Raw genomic sequence first — 22526 nt, 5'->3', positions numbered from 1 at the left:
AGTATCTTGTCCTACATCTTGATGGCAAATTTGGAGTTCTTGGCACTATGCAATGGCGTCCAGTTCTTTTATTTGTGTAACTTTTGATGCCAAAGTTTGGGACAATTCCTTCGAGGATCTTCCAGATGTATATTATGGCATATCTTTCTCGCCTACGCTCTAAGGAATAGAGTCTTAATCTCTTGAGTCTTTCCCAATAGCTTATATGCTGCATAGAGGCTATCTTCTTCGTGTAGCTTCGTTGGATTGCCTCAAGTTCTGAGATTAATTTGACACTGGTTGGTGACCATAGCTGAGAGCAATAGTCAAAGTGGCTTAGAACAAGTGTCTTCCAGAGCACCATCATGTATGTATGCATATATATATATGTGTGTGTGTGTGGAGGCGCAATGGCCCAGTGGTTAACTCCATTTATTTATTTATATATGTGTGTATGTATGTATGCATGCATGTATGCATGCATGCATGAATGACTGAATGAATGAAGGCAGTGAGGTTGCAGAATCATTAGAACACCGGGCAAAATGCTTAGCAACATTTCGTCTGCCTTTACGTTCTGAGTTCAAATTCCACTGAAGTCAACCTTTGCTTTTCATACTTTCAGGGTCAATAAATTAAGTACCAGTCAAGTATTGGAGTTGATGTGATTGACACCCCCTCCCCCAAAATTTCAGGCCTTGTGCCTACAGTAGAAAGTAGTGTTAATATTCCACATCTATCTCTCTCTCTCTCTCTCTCTCTCTCTCCCCCTCTCTCTCTCTATCAGTAAACCTGATGCTACACAGATACATTATTTCTGTACATTTTTATATAAATTGTCAGTTTATAATGGAACAAATCAATTTTAATTATAATAGTAATAATAATATCAGCAAATAATTGTTTTCATTATTAGGGGTAGCATTTTCTTCTGAATGTACCAAATGCCGTAATGGCACCTATAGTGATCAGATTGGATTATCGTTCTGTAACCCGTGCCCAGAGGACACCTATTCCGAGCGAGGAGCCACTGAATGCACGTCATGTGACAAAGTATCAGAATATTCACGTAAGTTTTCATTAGCCAGCAATGAGGATTTTATTATAGCTACCTGTCTGTTATGTGTGTTAGAGGAAGTTAAAAATATGTGTGTGTGTGTCTGTGTGCATGCAGGCATATATGTGTTAAGTAAATACTTAGATGTGTATATACATACATGTATATGCATATGTATGTTTGTGGGTATGTATATATCTCTATATAAGTGTGTGTGTGTGTTGTGTATAATATATGCAAATTACTTGAGCCATAAATGTTTTCTATTTCTTCTTTTTTTTTAAGTCTTCCTTTGGCTATTGGAGAGAGGTCAGACGATTGTCATGCTAATGACAACTATAGAGCCAGAAACACATGTCCACGACTGTCATGTTACATGCAGACACACACACACAGCATGTCTATTTTGGAGAATGCTTCTTGAGATTATCTCCCCTTCTCAAGTGGAGATAGTCTTAATTGCCTTTTGGTAATTATGATACATCCTCTAGAGGTGGAAATCATTATCATCATCATCATTTAGCATCTGCTTTCCATGCTGGCATGGGTTAGACAATTTGATTGGAACTGGTAAACTGGAGAGTTGTACCTGGTTCCAGTCTGATTTGGCCTGGTTTCTATGGCTAGATGCCCTTCCTAATGACAACCAATCCAAGAGTGTAATGGGTGCTTTTTATATGCCACTGGCATGAGTGCTTTTAATAGCCCCCAACATCAGTTGCATGACACTGGCATCGGCCATGACTACAGTTTCACTTGGCTTGATGAGTTTCCTCAAGTACAACATATTGCCAAAGGTCTCAGTCACTTGTCATTGCCTCTGTGAGGCCCAACGTTTGAAGATCATGCTTCACCACCACATCGCATGTCTTCCTGGGTCTACCTCTTCCACAGGTTCCCTCTACAGTTAGAGACTGGCACTTCTTTATGCAGCTGTTTTAAATAATTAAGAATTCTACTGAGGTCAGTTTTACTCCTTTTTGGGTCAATAAATGAAATGCAAGTCCTGCCCTTGGTTAATTCTTCTCTTTTTCTCACTCTTTCCTTCTCTCTTCTGGAAGAGGTCAGTTATCATCAGACCTGTTGAAACTTGAGCTTCCTGGTCTAAAAATGCCAAAGTCATGTCATATGTCACAATACCCCTGTGATTCTGTTCAGGAGCTGAGGGCACAAAGCAAAGTAGATAAATGTGTGTTGTGTGTAGATATATTTATATTTTATATTTGTATGCTTATATATCTATATAAAGATACATAGATATACCTACATATAGAAGGACCTATTGAAAGGATAGATATAGATGCTTTGATGTGACATTTTTTTGAGAGATCAAGATTAATGTGTATTTAAGCCAAAGCTAAATGCTTCTCTGTGATTGTAATAATGATGACATACCTGTGCCAATAATATTAAAAGTCGTTCCCATATTAATAATTTAAAATCTAGGTAATTGCATATTTATATTTTACAGCTCGTGAGTCTGGGAGCTGTAGGAAAAAACAACATTGTCGTGAAATGGATTATTATGAATATCAAACGCCTTGTAATAAAGAAGGCTTGGTAAGATAAATCTGATGACTTGTTTGAAATAAATTTAATTTCAAAAATAGATAAGCACTGTTTTTTTTTTTCTCTTCAGTTATCTTCTATATGTAACTTGATATCTACTTTTCCAGTGTTATAACTTGAGTTTTAATGAAATGTAATTAGACATGAGACAAGAGCTGTGCAATAGTTTCAAGTTTGTTTTATTTTAATTTTAATTTTAAGAAGCTGTTAAAAACTAAAATAGTTTAAAGAAAAATTTATTAGTTGATAAAATGCTACTTTTTGGTTGTTTGAGTTGCTTTTACAGGGAAAGTAATGACGTGGCCGTTGCCAGTACCGACTGACTGGCCGTCGTAGGATTTTCGAGCGAGATCGTTGCCAGTGCCCCTGGACTAGCTCTTGTGCGGGTGGCACATAAAATACACCGTTTTGAGCGTGGCCGTTGCCAGTACCGCCTGACTGGCCTTCGTGCGGGTGACACGTAAAAGCACCCATTACACTCTCTGAGTGGTTGGCGTAGAAACTCTGCCAAATCAGATTGGATCTTGGTGTAGCCATCTGGTTTCACCAGTCCTCAGTCAAATTGTCCAACCCATGCTAGCACGGAAGGCGGGCGTTAAACGATGAACGAACGATACTCCAGTTGCCTAACGTAATATTCAGTCAATAGTAAAAAGACCTGAATTCATCTTATTTATTGATTTATTTATTTTTGCTAATTATGTTTTAACAAATATAAAGAGTGGTAGGTAAATTCCTTGATGCTATATCTAATCTTAAATGATCAATATTATAATCCCTAATATTCATAAAACGTGTATGTAAAGTTGTAATGATATAGATTTGGTATTAATCTCATTCAAAATTTAAGAAATGGTAAAATAAAATATTCTTCAAAAATATTGTATAATCTTAACATAGCAAAAGCAAAATATTTTATAAACATTACTTTTGATTTTAGTAATGAATATATCTGTATACAATATAAGATATTATGCAGCATTTTAAGTACCAGTTTGATATTAGATATACACAGCAATTTCATGTATCTTTAGCCAAAAATTGTCTGCAATTTCTTTCTGAAGTTGTTTTGTCATAACAGTATGTTGATTCTATGAATTACTTTCAATTTATTTTAGACACAAACAAAATACAGCTGGATGGTGCCAATGCGTTGCCGTACAGATTTACCCAATGCAACACAACTACCTCCCCCAAGTAAGGTTGAGAAGTGTCCTCAATGTAACCCTGGAATGATGAGTGTTCCTGGTTCTGGTTGCAAATTCTGTGCAAGTGATGAATATTCAGATGGAGCATCACCTTGTCAAAAGTGTCCAGTTTCTACTTCCCCACAAATGGGTTACACATATAAATGGTGGTATACCATGCCCCCAAACATAACCTCTCACTGTCTTAATTTAGAAGGTAAGCTTTTCATTTATTTATGAACTGAAAAAAAAAACCCCAAAGAACCTTGAACAGCTTAAAACAATTAGCACTAGAAAACAACAACACCAAGAGCTAAAATATCTTGGAAGCAACCCAAAGCTTGCCATTCACCAAATTCAAATGTGCACAGCTGTTTGTCCCAGTTAATATTAATAATACCCATGTATTTTGTCTTCTTTTCTTCCTGTTACATATACAGTTTAGGGGATGCAATAGGGAATGGTAATTTCTGGCTTACTGAAAATAGAAGAGGAAATCACAGTGAAGATGGTATTTTGAGTAAGGCATAGCCTGAATTTATAATGTGAAACTGAAAGCACAGAAATGTTTCTAGTGCTTTTGATCAAGGCCAAAGCACTAATTTGTAAAGAGAAAGAGAGAGAGAGAGCAAAAAGAAAAGGCCAAATAGTGTCTTAGAAATGATTTTACTTAATATGGTCATGTAATGCGCATGGATGTGGACAGCTGTGTGAAGAAGTGCTGATCTCTAATAGTGGAGGGAAGCTGTGGAAAAGGGAGACCCTGGAAGACATGGGATGAGGTGGTGAAGCATGATCTTCAAACGTTAGACCTCACAGTGGCAATGACTAGTGACCTTTAGTAATATGCTGTTCTTGAGAAAACTCAGCAAGCCAAGTGAAATCATTGTTGGTGTTACAAAGCTGTCACTTATGCAGGTGGCACATAAAAAGCAACTTTCAAGCATTGGGCCTCACAGAGGCAATTTGGGCAATGCCAGTGTTGCATAACTAGCACCCATGCCACTGGCATGTAAAAGACACCTTTTGAGCATTGGGCTTCATGGAGGTGATGACAAATGACCGAGACTTTTGGCAATATGCTGTGCTTGAGAAGAAGATCCATCAAGCCAAATGAAATTGTAGTTGTGGCAGATACTGGTGTCATGCAACTTGCATCCATGTTAGTGGCACGCAAAAGTACCCATTATACTCTGAATGGTTGGCATTAGGAAGGACATCCAGCTGTAGAAACCATGTCAAAGCAGACTGGAATCTGGTGCAGCCATTCAGCTTATCAGCCATGGTCAAACCGTCCAACTCATGCCAGCATGGACAATGAACATTAAATGATGATGATGATGTAATTCTAGGTACAAGATTGTTCAAGATTCTATTGTATTGCTGATGCTCAATACTTCAGGTTTAAGGAGCCTTAATGTGAAGTAGAAAAATTCTTAATCAGATACTAATTGTTAACAATACTGCAAAGTCTTGTTATACACGAAAATGCTCAAGAATTCTTTGACACCGATTTTTATGAAGGGAGTTGAGTTCAGAGAATGGTAGAGTGCCAGATTAAATTTCTTAAATTAGTTAGTTTCATTCTTCTACAATTTGGCTTCAAACTCTGCTGAGGTAGACTTTGCATTTTATTCCTACAATAAAATATGCATCTGCCATATATTAGAACTAATTCATTCAACTCTTGGAAAAATTTTTTCCTTTTTTCATGTTAGAATAAAAGAAAGTTTCCCATGAAAAGAGTCTGACCTGGTTTTGCTTCCCAGTTGAAAATAATTTAAAATCAGATAGTGTTATTTTAGTTCTGGAGAGGAATAATAGTGCAAAGCTCAAATGTATGACTGTGATTAAGAAGTTCACTTGATAACCATGTGGTTCTGAATTTGATCCCACCATGGAATACAATAATCAAATATTTTTTTACCATTACTGCAGGTTAATCAGTACTATAAGAATGGAATTTGTTAGGGAGAAATTGTATGGAGGCCCATCATATATATCTATCACTATCTGTCTATCTGTGTGCAAGTGCATGCATGTTTTACTAATACATATTACTGTAATATATAAATATTAATATTGATATCGCTGTAATATATGAATATATAAAACAAACATTGGTGAACAAACTTATATCCTACTTTGAGCAAAAAAAAAACTGTATACTGTTTCTTCTGCTTAATTTGCATTGACTCTCTTTGCTATTTTGCCATCATAAATGTAACAAAACTGTTATTAGCCTGTTGGAAATCTGTAATCAACAACACTGTTTGTTCACAAACAATATGATTAAAAAATATAAGTGTTTTGTATGGGATTTGGGAAGTAGGTGGGTGAAAGATTGCATGAATGGAGTGGAGGTTTGAAAAAAAAAGGGGGTTTAGCAATCAAGTAAACACAGTTCTCTAAAACCTATCTAAGAACTCATGAGTCAGCAAAAATGCTAATAGTATCTCATGCTATTAGTTTATAGTATAGAGATTAAGGAAATGTTTTAGGGTGAGTTTTGTTAAACAAGATTAAATATTTAAAATGACATTTTTTTTTGTGGGATGATTAGGTAGGAAATTTTCCATTCTTACATGTAAATAGACTCAAATGTGTATGCATGAAGGTGAATATCTATGTAGATGCATAAAGAAACAAGTTCACCGCCACCACCACCACCACCAGCATCTTCATCATGTTGTTGTGGATGCCCCAACAGAAGTTCAATATTGCAAGATGAGTTGAAATGACAGAATGGCTTCAGTTCAAATTGAAATGAGATTTGAAATTGTAATTGCTGGGGTGAACTTGGTCACATAGACTATGCCTCAGGCAAGTTTGGTTAAGCAGTTTCTGTTCTGTTTAGTATATGGCACCATGTCAAAAACATTTCCCTACTAGAATTCACCATCTGTTTAACCATTTAATATTTAAACCAGCCATATCAAGTCCAAAAATTTTAACTGTTTTATGTTCACACCAGCCAAATCTAGACTCTCATACCTATCCTGTAGTGTTAGTCTAAAAATAAACAATCACATCAACAAAATTTTGAAGCTATATGATAATGCATGATTAATTCAAAACAACGTGAATAAATAAGCATTACATTTGACAGTCATCATCATCATCATCATTATTTAACGTCCATTCTCCATGCTGATGTGTTGAATGGTTTAACTGGAGTTGGCCAACTAGAAAGCTGCCTGGGCTCTATTTTGTTTGTCTTGGCATGGCTTCTATGGCTTGATGCCCTTACTAATGCAAACCACTTTATAGAGTGTACTGGGTACTGTTAACGTGGTACTGGCATAGGTGCTTTTATGTGGCACTGGCATGGACGTTTTCTACATGGCACCAGCACAAGTGCTTTTAGGTGACACTGGCACAAACGCTTTTATGTGACACTAGCATTGGCACATAAGGATTCATTTCTTTTTTCTGTGTTTTTATTTTGTCCTCATGAGTTTTGAAGGCCCCTACTGTCTGCTATGGTTGCTAACGCTTGTTGTTTAATTTGAACCTTTTGGAATAGTACTTGTGAAAATGTTGACAGAGAAGGAGTTCAGGAGTGCAATAGTTTTGAAGAGCAAGGATTGTGTTGAATTCAGTGTAGTATATGGGAAGGTGAGTGAAACATAGCATGGGTGATAAGAAGAATATACAGAGGGGAGTTAGATGGAATGGGTTGGAGGTAGAAATGGTATGCAATTAACTAGATCAGAGGAGCAGAAACAATTGTGAAGGAGAAGAAAGAATAAAAAGTAAAAAATGGTGTCTTTCTGAGCTAGTGGTTGTACAACGTTAGTAGGTTTTTGACAATCAGTCAGATTGCCTTCTTTTGGATGTGGTCTTGGATATTTGTGTGTGTAACAACAACATTGTCTTAGATATGATAGATATAACTCTTATATAGGTTCTACTCGGGTCTTTTGAGACTCCACAACTGATCAATGCTGAACTACTTTCTGACCCTAAAGAGAAAGTTTAATCTTTAGGACATTATTTTGGCAATGTTATATATGTGATGTAGCCATGAAATATCATCAGAGTTTGTGAGATTTTGCATTTGTCGTTAGTTAGGGTACAGTTATTTTATTGTAAAAGATGAATGAAGTTTTTGTTCATGGAAATACTGTAAGGCTAGCAGAAGATGTGGTAAGTTAATGAGTTGTAAAAGGTGTTTTCATCTGCATTGGAGTGCCTGTATGGGTAGACACAGTATATAGATGATTAGTTGATCAGATACTGTAAAGCTTAGAATTTGTAGCAGCTTTAAGAGTTTTACCTGTGTGTTATCCATATTTATGAAAAGGAATGGTGTTGTTCAAGTCCTTTTTATTGATGTGTGTAGTGATTGTGTCTTAGTACTGATGAAAGATAAGAAATGTATACATTTTGAACTTGTAAACCTCTTGACAAAAGAGATTTGTAGACACCCAACACTAACACACTCACACATGCAAGCACACACACACACACACACGCACATACGTACATGCAGTCATAAGCACAAGTATAATGAAGGTGATCTATTTTCCTTAATTGTTATTCTTCTTTTGCAGAAACTGAATGTGTTACAAATTCTAGTTGGATACCTGCTAAGAGTTACATTCATACGAAATATGGGCCTGGTGAACGAAGTTATCTCTTACTAGTCCTTGAAATACCTGGTTTCCGAGGAAATGAAGCTATTATCTTGGATAAAGGAGTAAAACTGGGCCAGTTGACATTTGTTTTTGAAACGAACTGTTCAAGTCAGTGTCAGTTCTACTTCATGGTGGTAATTTATCATGTTTTTTAAAATTCTTTATTTAGTGATAATTTTATTAATAACACTGTGTAACAAACTTAATTTTTTTTTTGTCTTTGGCCAGTAAGTGTTATTTCCAATTTGCTTCTATCTAGAAATCGTAGGAAATGGCTACTATTCCTTTCAAACTTTGCTTTTGTGACCTGGACATCAATGTTTTGAAACTGACCTGCTTTCCATTAAGTTTCAGACAGATTCAGTGCTGAGTTGCTGAAGCAGAAATATCATTCTAGCAAATATTCTGCTCAGTATTACAGATTTGCTTGTCAGTTGCTTGACCTTAACCGCTTGAGCACATCCCTTAGTGGCTGACAATATGTGCATCTCTGATCATGAGCAGAAGTAGTGGGGGAGCATCACAGCCATGTATCGAGAGGGATTCTTTGGGGTTTGAATAAATGTAGCAAAAGCAAAGTTTGAAGGAAATATTAGCCACTTTTCATGCCTTCTAGTGGGTTAGCAAGTAGGAAATAACAGTTGCTACCTGATGACAAAAAACATGTTACACTGTAATAAACATAAGACCAATTTTTGTAGTCCTCTATGTTATCTAAATTGGAATAAACTGTTATGACTTGATGCTTAAATCTAATTTCTTAGTGTAAAATGTATAAGAAGTAACCACTTTGTATAGGATACCTGTTTATCTTAGGTAGTCTTCCCAGGTGATCTGATATCTATCACTGATGGCTTAGTGAATTGAGATGACGTCTTAAATTAAATTCAATACTAACATGCACAACAAAATACCAACAGTCAATTTGATCTCATGATCTACAAGCAAGTTGCCCAATAAATTATGTACCTACTTGATTATTTCACTTGCTGAAATTTATGCTATCAAGGGCAGTGAGCTGGCAGAATTGTTAACACACTGGACAAAATGCTTAGCAGCATTTCGTCTGTATTTATATTCTGAGTTCAAATTCTGCCATGGTCAACTTTGCCTTTCATACTTTTGGGGTTGATAAAATAAGTACCAGTTTAGTACTGGGGTCGATGTAATCGACTAACCCCCTCCCCTGACATTGATGGCCTTGTGCCAGAATTTGAAACTGATATTTATGCTATCAAACCTTCAAGGGATTAAAATGTTAGTTGTCTTGAGCAGGATTTGAACTCAGAACTTGTAGGCAGCAAAACAAAATAGTGTTGGTGATTTAGTTTAATGTTTTACTATCAAAGTTACAGCAGATAGGGGGCCAAACTGGGGTGGTAGTGGTGAGGAAAATGCAACAGCTGATACCTGACCACAGGCAATGTGTTGTCTATAGTCAAGATATTTGAATGTCACTAGTCCTGTTGCCCAAGTACTATGGAAAAATAGAGCCAATCCGTGACCCTGGGTGAAGTGAGTTTTACAGTACAATTTTTTTTTTACTTTGCCAAACACAATATGTATTTCATTGCTCTTTTCCAGTAAACTTCACTTGATATAATAATGTATGGCATTTTCCCTCAGTGTCCATATATGTCTTGCTTGAGTTGTGACATTTTGCTTCTCCTTGATATTAAAAAAAGTATGTGTGATTGTTGAACCAAGTTCTGAAGGGGCCTTCTATTACACCCATGAGCTATTTTCTGCACAATTTTCATTCCACTGGGATACTTTGGCATTAACTCTGCTTCATACTCAGCAGTTTCTGTATTGCATTGACTGTTTGGTGGATATGTGGATTACCTCTGAATGAACAACCTGCCACTGTGCTAGGTTTGGGTTTATTTAATATTATTTTCTTTATGCTGGGTGCACAGCAAAAAGAAAGTATGCCTATTAAAGATTTTTATGTACCTATGCATTTGGGGGAAATGCTTATCCACTAAATTAAGGAAGATCCTGCCTACACATTAAGGAAAAATAAGGATATGACCCATATAACTTTTTGGTGGCTTTTTTTTTTTCTTGATGGGATTTGGGCCAATCATATAACTAATCCAATCTTTGAAACTACTAGTGGCCAGGGCCGCATTGTAGTATGGGGCTGTTGTGCCAAAGATCTCCTTAGTTAAAGGTATATTGGGGATTCTTCTGCTAAACCTTTTATGAAGGTGTTAGAAGAATCTCCAACCATTCAGTTATATATTTTTTTGGTCTCAGTTCTTCCATTTGTTTTAGATGAGTTAGTGTCAGCCTCATCTTTAGTATTAAAAACTTGGTTCAGTGAGCATGATTAATTATTCTTGCATATGGATGTCGGTAGCTTATTAGAGATACTACCATAAGTCACATTCATTTTTTTTTAAATTAAAAATAGTCCTGTAACTGTGTCAACTAGGGAAATATTAATCTTTAAATTCAAGGTATCTTGTACTTATATTTTCACTTTTGAGGAGAAAGGCGTGGCAAACCACATTATATCCCAAGGCTTATTATTGGGTTGGTGAGTGTGGTGTCTATCCATTCCTACCTCTGAACCTAGTATTTGCTGAGGGACTATAATAATACAGCTCTGTTCTATCTAAGATCTCTTTGCTCAGGGAGAGTTTAAAAATCCTTGTACTAATGTTCATAACTAGGTTTCCTTGTCTAGTAGTGAAAAGTAACAACCTAGCTGTAATCTAAAATAATAGTAGATGCAAGCATTTTCAAAATAAAAATGTGTATGAATTAATAAATCTAATAAAGCCACATACTGTTCACGTTGAATGCCTTGAATAAATGAATATATGTTCATCTTTTATCTTTTTACTTATTTCAGTCTTTTGACAGTGGCCATGCTGGGGCACCACTTTGAAGGGTTTTAGTTGGACAAATTGACCCCCCAGACTTATTATTTTTTTGAAGCCTAGTACTTATTCAATCAATCTCGTTTGTCAAACTGCGAAGTTATGGGTCACAAACACACCAACAATGGTTGCTAAGTGGTGGTGGTGGTGGTGGGGAACTCCGGCACAAAGACACACACACAGAGATAGATATAGATATATATGCGATGGGCTTCTTTCAGTTTCTGTCTACCAAATCCACTACAAAGCTTTGGTTAGCCCGAGGCTATAGTAGGAGACATTCACCCAAGGTACCACACAGTGGGACTGAACCCAAAACCATGAGGTTGTGAGCAAGCTTCTTTCCACACAACCACACCTATGTATTTTATATATTAAGTTAATGTGATCCTATTTAATGTATAGTGCATTAAATAATTAAGGATAGATTAAGAATCAATTCCTTTTTTAGGCTTTCTGTTTTTAGTATTCTTTCAAAGAAAATCATCTGAACTGCAACGCACAAACCTATTTTATATATTATATACAATACTGTTATTGGAGATCATCTCTAATTTCACTTGACCCTGTTTTTTTTTACTCCTTTAAAGTTTATCAGATTTTCATTTTGTATCATTGAGTGCTTGTATTTAATAAAATACTGTGTATTTGTCTCCCCAGGTGCACTACTTCACATGGTATTTAATGACACCCATGATAAAATATCATAAAGCGATAACAATAATCTGACAAAAGGAAATCATTTATCTAAAACAATTTGTTTTCCAGATCTTTTTGTAACAGTAATAACTTGACACTGTTATTTTATTCAAATTAATTTCATTGACATCAGGAAGATAAAAATGTCAGAATTGGCTGAAGTGGAAATTAAATTCAGAATCTAAATCTAAGAATGACTCAAAATGTTATTTTATCTATTTCTTGTATTTAGTCTTGCAAGAATTCTACGGCTGTGTGTTTAAGAAGCTCACTTTGCAACCACACACTTTTGGGTTCAATACCATTGTGGCACTTTGGGCTAATGTCTTCTATAGCCCTGACCCGAACAATGCCTTATGAGTGAATTTAGTAGACTGAAACTGCGGTAAAGCCCATCATACATACATACATGGATTTTGTCCCTAATATTATTATTATTATATATATATATATATATATATATATATGTATGTATGTATGTGTCTGTTTGTCTCCCTCCACCTCTTGACAAATGATGTTGGTTTGTTTATGTTCCTGTAATGTAGTGGTTCAGCAAAAACACTGATAGAATAAGTATCAGACTCTAATATATAAGTACCGGGATCAATTTTTTTGATAACCTCCACTAGTGGTACTCCAACATGTTTGCATCCAGTAACTGAAACAGGTGAAAAAAAAAGATAATATATAATTCAAAAGACCAATCATTTACACAAGAGACATTATTCTGTAAAATGACTTTCAGATACTGCATAAGCTGCATTTTTTAAATTATAAATTTAGTCTTGTCTTCTGCTCTAATCAGGATAAAATGGCAAGTTCTTCAAAGTAGGCAGCTAGTTTTCTCTAAACAAGGTTTGATTCTTGGTTATTATCAGTTATTAAAGAAATAAATTAGTAAAGCTGAAGCTAGCTTTATAATTTTGCTTGTGCTGATAATATATTTTACAAAAACAAGGTTATTATGATTCTTGCCCAACTTATCTCCGACATTCAGTATGGATTATTTATCGATGGATACAACTGATTAATAAGTTTATCTAGTTGGCTCTGTTTCAGGATATGTATGTGTTGTTTAGCTGTGACCAAGTTGTTAATATTTGACAAAAAACATTGGTACTTAATATTAATAAGAGTAGAAATTAATATTATTAAATAATATCAATTTCAACTAGTGGTCAGCATACTTGAAAATGTCCAAGAGCCATGAAATATATTTAGACATAAACAATATGAGAGATTACTATATGGATCCCTTCTGTGCTAAAAATAGATGTCAAACCGTCTTACCACTAAATCTGTGCTCTCAACTTAGTAAGATGCTAGATGTTTATGAGCGAGACAAATGAAAAGAAATAAACATAGCACTTAAGTGCAAGGGATCCATATAGTGATCTCTCATATTGTTATTGGTATTTAATAATATATGATAATATTACAAAGTAAAACAGAAGTGAATATAACAATGTTTGTGTTTTAAATGGTTAATATAACTCTACCATAATGCTTTTGTGCTAAGGGACTATCTTAAAGCAGTGAGCTGGCCGAATTGTTATCATGCCAGATGAAATGCTTTGTGGCATTTCTTCTGGATTTTTATGCTCTAAGTTCAAACACCACCAAGGTTAATTTTGCCTTTCATTCTTTGAGGGTTGATAAATTGAATATCAGCTGAACATAGGGGCTGATGTAATCAACTTCCTTCTCGCCTCAAAATTACTTGCCTTGTGCCAAAATTAGAAAGGAATTAGAGTCTATCTCTGTTGAACAAATAAAAGCTTTTGATTGTTTTTTGTTTATTGTATATTGTTTATATTCATTTAGTAGTGGAGGCGCAATGGCCCAGTGGTTAGGGCAGCGGACTTGCGGTCATAGGATCGCGGTTTCAATTCCCAGACTGGGCGTTGTGAGTGTTTATTGAGAGAAAACATCTAAAGCTCCATGAGGCTCCGACAGGGGATGGTGGCGAACCCTGCTGTACTCTTTCATCACAACTTTCTCTCACTCTTACTTCCTGTTTCTGTTGTGCCTGTAATTCAAATGGTCAGCCTTGTCACACTGTGTCACGCTGAATATTCCTGAGAACTATGTTAAGGGTACACGTGTCTGTGGAGTGCTCAGCCACATGCACGTTAATTTCACGAGCAGGCTGTTCCGTTGATCGGATCATCTGGAACCCTCGACGTCATAAGCGACGGAGTGCCAACAACAACAAATATTTATTTAGTAACATTGAATATATTCATAAGAAAATTTTATTTCTTATTTTATCCTTCTGACAGGATCATCAAACAACACGTCCTAATGTTGTGAAAAAATGGATTGGTACTCAGCAAAAGCAGAAATTTGTGTAAGTAATTCCCTCAACATTATTTTATTTAAAAAAATTTTTTTATTAGCATTACAATGAATGTGGTTAAATAATGAATCTGTTATAAAACTACATTTTTATTGCAGAGACGAAATTAAAATTAGACTAATTTAAAAACAAAAAAATTTTTTTTTTATATATTTAAGGTTTCCTGTTCTGCGAAATGGAGCTGCTAAATTTAGCTGGATTTTTATGCACTCACAGTGGTTGTCTAAGGATGAAGACGAAGATATTAGCCAAATGTATATTACTGATTATGCTCGAATTCATTTCATAGAAGTCACCAATACAATATCAGGCGGTGCAGCAAGCTGTCAAAAATGTCCAAGAGGAACACAGCAAGACGGGTATCAACAAATTATATACTTTTTCACTGTTATTAAATGATTTTATAATTTCCCCTTTTTGTGTTTTCTATGCATATTTTTCCTTATTCCTTAAATTCAAATTCAAACTTCTAATCCCACTAAATATTATGAAGAAATGATTATTTCCCTTATATTAACTGTCCACAAGGGTATGCCACCTGTTTACCTTATTTACATTTTATGCCCATATCTCTGCATTATGTCTATTTTAATGTCCATTTCTCAACACTATGTTAACTTTTATGTCCATTTTACTACACTATGTCTATTTTTATGTTCATTACTTTTTATATCCATTTCTCAACATGATTTTCAAAGGTTTAACTTTATATTGCTGTTATGAATAAATCCATCTTACTCAAATACATTTGAAGAACATTTCACTAATTATCATAATTGGTATATTTGACAAGTTTCAAGATTTAACACATACAGTACCTGTGTAATTTCAATATAAAAAGTTCATATTTTTGTGATATTTGGTTTGGTGATAAAAGAAAAGTACAAAATCTAATGAAATGATTCTATTTATTCTAACATTACTGTTAAAGGTCATAGTTTGTAAATGTTCCAGTTAATTTATGCAAAAGGTCATATAATAGTTTAGACATAAATTCCAGCTGTTTATCTCTCTTTTTTAATCACTAGTATTTACTCTAAGTTAAAAAAAAATTAGCTAATAAAAATATCTCTCATGGTTGCAACTAAATTAAAATTCCTAATTTATCTGTCATTCCTCAAAAGTTTGGCATTAGACTAAATTTAGATGAGCATTAAAATATTCTTATGAAATATGACTAACTGTAATCTTACCAAATACCAGTGATAAGAAATAAAATGCTAGAATTTAGACACTAGTCTGACAAGTTTCATAAATTGTGAAAGGCTTGAAATATTTCTTGACATGATTTGACATTACTGCTTGTATTCAAAATGCAACAAGATAATAATCCTAAGGCATTGAAATACTTAGAAGAATAATGGTAATAAATTTTTTTGTACATTATGTGTCCTTATTAGCAAACAGACAAATGTATTTTATAGATGTATTTTCCTATTTATCAATAGTAAAATATCTATATGTCATAATACAAAAATATTTTGACAAAATTGTTACTGTAATGATTCTTTGTTATCAGGATAAAATTACTGAATCCTTTAAATGTGAAAGGGATTATTGAAGGTTGATCTCTGCTAACAAAGAGTGAAAAATTACTGCCAGACATTGGTTTCACATCTTGGCACAAGGCCAGCCATTTCAGGGAAGGGGCTAAGTTGATTAAATTAACCTCAAGGCTCAACTGGTACTTATTTTATTACCCTGAAAGGATGAAAGGCAAAGTCAACCCTGGTGGCATTTGGACCCAAAACATAGAGACGGACAAAATATTTGTTAAATATTCATTGGACATACTCCTCAATTTATACTGATATAAATAGAAAAAATGTATATATTACACTAATGGTAAATCACAAAATCTTTTATATTGCCCCTTGTGTAATTGTGGAGATTATAAAATCATACATGTAGAATTTTATATTTCTAGATTCTCAGCCTTTTCTATGCCTCACATCTCAAGGAAACATTTGATTAAATTTTGTACTCCACTATAAAAGTAATATCACTTTTGAAGTTGAAAAAGTCAAATATCTGATAAATAATTTCTTTTTTAAAAACTGAATGAAGTTCAGTGCTGTGGAATAATAATGAATGAAGTTATTTTTAAGAGCTAGTTATTCTGAAAAGCAATTTTGATAAAGTATACTGTTCCCATCTTTGTTGCACTCTCTGAAATGCTGTCTTGCATCTTCAGAGATTGTGGCTACCTAGTTTGAGAAAGTCATTTTACAAAATTTCTCTTGTGAAATCCACCATTGAAATCTTGAAGCTACAAGATAGTGTGTGATTAATTCAAAACAATGTGCTATAAGCTTTACATAAATAAGCTTTACATAGGATAAATAAGCTTTACATTTGACAAAGAAATTTGAATGCTAAAGGACTAACACCAGTGGTGTTAACATTAAAAACATAAACACTGCCTGGAAGTTACTAGACAAAATGCATGAGTCAAACATTAGCACAATATGTCCATTATGTCTACACCTGTTTATTGTTACAAAACACAAATACAAACATCAAACCTCAATAATAAATCATCACATATCTGTAACTACAAAGTATAGAAATTTTAGAATAAGATACAGGTAATAGAAATATCGTGAAAATGGCCATTGCCATCCCCAGAATTATAGAACTTGAAAACCTTAAAATATTAACCTTTTTGTTTTCAGGTTATTCTGTCTAATGTAGTGCTAATTTATTCACATTGTTTTGAATTAATCATACTTGTTTTGTAGCTTTAGGATTTCAATGATGTAATTGTTTATTTTTAGAATGACATTGTATGGTGTGTGAGAGGCTGGATCTAACTTATTTAGGCATAAAACACAGAATATTTGGGCCTGATGCAGCTAGTTTAAATGCTAAAGGGGTAAAACAAACTAGCAACCAAAACATACAAAGGGGTGCTGAAAAGTTCCTGGCTTTAAGGATATCACAAAAGGCCTGATTGGAGGCCCAACCTTCCAAGTTTTTTTTACAGGGCTTAAAAAAAAATGAAGGACTGCTGTGATAAGTGTGTGAATCTGAGAGGGGAATATGTTGAATAAAGTCATAATTAACTGATCCTCCTGTATTTTTTAGACCAAAGCCAGGAACCTTTCAGCATTCCTTTGGATTGAACAGAATTCATTGAACATAGTTGAAAACATGCATTGCAACTTCATAAAACAGTGATATGAGAGAAGAAGAGAGAGTTGGAGAGAAAAATATATTTACAGGGACCTTTAGTATTATATATTATTTTTCTGTTACAGCTGTGTTCCCTGTCCAGATGGACACTATATTGATGTGAACTCTACTAAGTGTACTCCGTGCCCACCAAATACTGTAGTTCATTCTGGTAATGCCTGGGGAATAGAGTCATGTAAACCTTGTGGACCAGGATTGCATGCTGTTGATGGACGCCAATGTATCTCCAACTGCACCTACAAAGATGAAAAGAATAACCGGCATTATGACTTCGAAAGTCTTGCTGGGTAAGTTTGTTATTTTCTATTAAAATGATTGAAATTACTGTTTCTTTCTTTCTCAGTCGTTAAACCTTCCAACATGAATGAACATGTACTTCTAGTTTGTCTTGAGACTCTATTGCCTCTCTTCTATTGCCATCAGTTCAAAGTCTTCTGAATTTTCTTGTTCTATAATGTACCTGGGAGGTAGAATGACTGCGACACTAAATGCTATATTGTCTTCAGTCGTACCTGTAGAAAAGAAGCTTATGACAGATATCGTCATCATCATCACCATCATCATCATCATCATCCTTTATATTATTATTTACGATTATTTAAGGCAAGCACAAGTAAAACGCAAATTCTTTTCACTTCAATGTTTTCGTCTATATTTAATTTCAATTTGCATATGTTCGTCAATTCACTATGATCTCTTTAAAGTAAACAAAATCAAAAATTTTAATTGGAGGTGGGTGGGGTGAAAGTTAAAAAATTTTTTTTTCTTTTGCATATTCATAATCTCCGACATCTAAATCATAGGAATCTGAAAAAAATGCATTTTTCAAGGAGAGGTGCTAAACTGCATTAGCCCCCTATTTTGTGTAGCCTCATCAAATATAGGAGAAACAGTTCAGTCATTGATGGAGATGCTGCTAGTCTGGTTTACAGTTTTCCTTCTTTCCTTCACAACCACATAGTAACATTTATTCTGACCAGACTCCAACCTTATTTTCTTTGAGACTGTTGTAATCAGTGTAAGTCTCTTTTTTATCTCATGCATACTCTTGGCATATAGTTTCAAGTCATCCACAAGGAAAGGATTTATTTTTTTTACCAGAATACATAATTATTGTTATCTTATCTCATTTATTTTTGCCCACTTAATCCTGGAAAGGTCGTGGAGGCAGTCCTCAAGCATACCTTCCATTGAGTCTTGTCAGAAGCAACGGTCTCCAATTGATTTGGTTGGACCCCCAAGAGAGACCAACTGAGCTCATGGATATTTTCTGACCATTTTGCTTCTGGTCTACTGCTGGGTCTCCTGCCAGTTGGTTTTGTCCATAAAACCTGTCCTGTGATAATTTTCATTATCATTATTTTATTGTTTTCCTAACTGGAAATCAAAAACTTGACCTCATATATGTTTATGTAAAATTCTGTTGATGTTCATTATAGGTCTCTCTCACATGTGCTATTGATTTTTTATATATGTACAATGTTACAAATGTCAATGTTGGTTGTGAAAGAGGGACACAGTCAATTATATTGAACTTAATAGTTGACCAGTACTTATTTTATCAACTCTGGAAGTATGTAAATGGTGATAACTAAATAATGTCACATGACATCTTATCTGATATTTTAATGATCTGTTAATCCTCCACCCTATTCACATAGATTATTTACAATAAGATGAAAATGCTAAAATTTTGTGTATGATTGAACAATTTCAGATTTTTGTTTCCCACATTTTCCATTTCCAACACAGTGTGCATACACATTCTTGATTGCAGGAATAATCTATTTCTGGACCAATCAAAACAAACATACATTTATTTTTAGCAAATCTGTATTTAGTTGTGTTGACTTTGCTGAAAAATTCCATGCCACAAATGAATCATCTTTGTTAAATAACTGTGAAAGAATTATTATTGCAAGTGGAGAATATCATTTCACTGAGTAAACGGTGTAGAAAAATCTGTCATGCATAGAACTTGAATAAACCTGGTACACATAGTATAGGTATTGGGGAGCACAACAAGATTTTGTGGTTGCTATTGTTTTACTACTGGTGAATCCTGTGATCATTCTGTTTTTATTTAAGCAGAGTATACTTTTTTTTTTCACATTAGTAGTTTCCAATTTAGTAGCATTTGACTATTATTCATAGTAGATAAAGTGGTTACATAGAGAATTCCTCTTAGGCACATGTTGTAGCAGACTGGCTCAGTGGGATTGTGCCAGGCCAGAGGCTAGGTGGCTGAGAACTGAATCTGCAGGTGGTAGTTGGTGAATGTGAACTGGGAATTAGAAACCAAATGACTGGAACTTGAGAAATCTTCTTGGTTTTTGTTGATTAGATTTATTAATCTTGTTTCTACTTGTCTCCTATTTACAGCTTTCAACATGTAATTGGAGGACATCTATTTACCTCAGCTGGCACCCAGTACTATCATGGTTTCAACATCACTCTCTGTGGATCTCCAGATGGGCCTAAAGCTCAGTGTATAAATAATGTCACTACGCTACCCAAAGAGGTAAAAATTAATTTATCTTAAACTTATAAGTTTACTCTAGAAATGAGAAATCTTATCAATGGAAATTTAGAAATTCAATTTTTTAAGTATCTGTTTGTTTATTTGTTTTTAGAATTATGGTACCACTTATATGGCAAGTATTCTTTGTTGAGCTATCCATCTAGTTTATCCTGCTTATTGCTTCAATATCTGGATTCAAGTCAGCATGACAAAATAGTAACAAACCAAAATGAAGACCAACCTTCTACTGTTATAATTTGATAGAGTTCTTCTAAACTATCCATTAATTTTTCTGTTACACCAGGGCTTGTGTCTTTTCAAAATATTTTCCAAAATATTAGTTGGACATAAGTCTGCAAACTTTCTGAACCAAAGCAGAAATATTTATTGCTATAGCTGGTGTAGTCGTGTGGTCAAGATGTTTTCCTTCCAACCATGTAGATTTGGGTTCAGTCCCACTGCATGACACTTAAGCAAGTGCATTTTACTATAACTGTGGGCTGACCAAAGCCTTGTGTGTGGATTTGGTAGATGGAAACTGAAGGAAGCCTATCATATATATATATATTTGTGTGTGTGTGTGTGTGTGTGTGTGTGCGTGTGTTCCTATATATGCCTATATCTTTGTCTTGACATCCATGTGATGGTTATAGAAGAGCATTGCCATCAGACAAGCAATATTGTTCATTTCCAGACTTGAATGAAAAACATGTCTGGTCATGGGGAAAATGTTTGTTTAATTTATAACATGACCATTGAAACCAACCTGTTTTGTTCTGCATATCATTACGCAATGTATGTTGTTAAGCTGATTTGCATTTCCTCCTGTGAAATTTTCATAATAAATCAGATCATCATCATCGTTGTTCTTGTTGATGCCATCATCATCATTGCCATTGTCGTCATCATCATCATCATCATCATCATAGCTGTCACCACTACCACTACCACCATCATGCATGCAGACAAAACTCTATGGGCACTGCCATTTCTTCTGGTATTGACAAACTGCATCATAAAAGGAAAAATGCATTGTCAGTATCCTCCTTCTCCACATCATCATCATCTCTGTGAACATTGTGACCATCATCATCGTCATCATTATAATCTTGTGGTGGTTGCCTCCCATTAGAAGTTCAAAGGTGCAATTCAAGTAGATGTGGCAGAATGGTTTCTTCAACTCAAACTAACTCAAGGTTTCAAACCTTAGGATTGCGAACTTGACCTCAAGGACTGTACTCGGCTGAGTTTGACAATGCAATCTGTATTCCACACAGAAAATGGTTCCATGTCAAAAATTGTTCCATTGGGACTTAGTAATCATTCTTATCATCATTACTATCCTCATTATCATCACCAGTAACTGTTTTTTGTTTATTCAATTATCTGACATTCTCCATATTGGACTTCCTTCAGTTTCCCAGCGTCTTCCTTATACACTCTGTTGTATTGTATACTCTTACTCTCTTTTACTCTTTTACTTGTTTCAGTCATTTGACTGCGGCCATGCTGGAGCACCGCCTTTTTAGTCGAGCAAATCGAGCCCAGGACTTATCCTTGGAAGCCTAGTACTTATTCTATCGGTCTCTTTTGCCGAACCGCTAGGCTACGGGGACGTAAACACACCAGCATCGGTTGTCAAGCGATGCTGGGGGGACAAACACAGACACACAAACATATACACATTCATATATATATACACATATATGACAGGCTTCTTTCAGTTTCCATCGACCAAATCCACTCACAAGGCTTTGGTCGGCCCGAGGCTATAGTAGAAGACACTTGCCCAACGTGCCACACAGTGGGAATGAACCCAGAACCATGTGGTTGGTAAGCAAGCTACTTACCACACAGCCACTCCTGCACCTATGTATGTATAGATTTATATTTCTTGTATAGATTTATATTTCTTTGACATTTATGTGTATGTGTTGATTGTGCTTCTGCAGTCAAGTGTGGTTATTTATATTCATTATCACCATCATCATCGACTTCATCATCAACTTCATCATCATCATCATCATCATCATCATCATCATTGACATCATCATTTTCATTATCATCATCAGGCCTCATCATCATCAACATCATCATAATTATTCCAGACAATGTTGATGGCATCATTTCATCATCGATATTCATTGATGCTTCTATGGATTGCGGATGAGCATGATATATATTTTATCCTTCTGCTGATTTATCCCTCTGCAGGTTTACTTGTGCAAACTCCTCACTTCTACTTACCCAAATTTCTGTATCTTCCAGGTTGGCAATGAACCTTCAAGCTCTTTTCCTACTATTAGGCTTACCTGATTACTGTTTTCATATTTATTTGTCCTTGTTGCAGCTTTGCTCCCTCCCTCTCTCTCTACCCCTCTTCTTTCCTCTCGTGTGTGTATACATATGTATATATATGTGTGTGTGTG

The 22526-nt window shown here is 34.9% G+C and overlaps 1 protein-coding gene across 3 annotated transcripts in view; it reads left to right on the top strand.

Annotated features, from left to right (window-relative positions):
* LOC106872305 (endosome/lysosome-associated apoptosis and autophagy regulator family member 2) overlaps positions 1-22526 on the top strand; it is a 122187-nt gene that overhangs the window by 75648 nt on the left and 24013 nt on the right. For 2 of the 3 annotated variants that reach the window (XM_052966396.1, XM_052966394.1), the window contains exons 7-15: positions 896-1048; positions 2508-2596; positions 3724-4009; positions 8349-8566; positions 14305-14372; positions 14540-14740; positions 17642-17863; positions 19959-20097; positions 20210-20230. In XM_052966396.1, coding sequence (XP_052822356.1) covers positions 896-1048; positions 2508-2596; positions 3724-4009; positions 8349-8566; positions 14305-14372; positions 14540-14740; positions 17642-17863; positions 19959-20097; positions 20210-20230 — 1397 coding nt within the window. The remainder of the gene's footprint in view (positions 1-895; positions 1049-2507; positions 2597-3723; positions 4010-8348; positions 8567-14304; positions 14373-14539; positions 14741-17641; positions 17864-19958; positions 20098-20209; positions 20231-22526) is intronic. The other variant, XM_052966395.1, reaches the window with a different exon arrangement.

The sequence above is a fragment of the Octopus bimaculoides genome, chromosome 3, assembly GCF_001194135.2.
Source record: "Octopus bimaculoides isolate UCB-OBI-ISO-001 chromosome 3, ASM119413v2, whole genome shotgun sequence".
In the NCBI taxonomy this organism is placed as follows: domain Eukaryota; kingdom Metazoa; phylum Mollusca; class Cephalopoda; order Octopoda; family Octopodidae; genus Octopus; species Octopus bimaculoides.
This window is presented reverse-complemented; position numbering and strand designations above follow the sequence as displayed.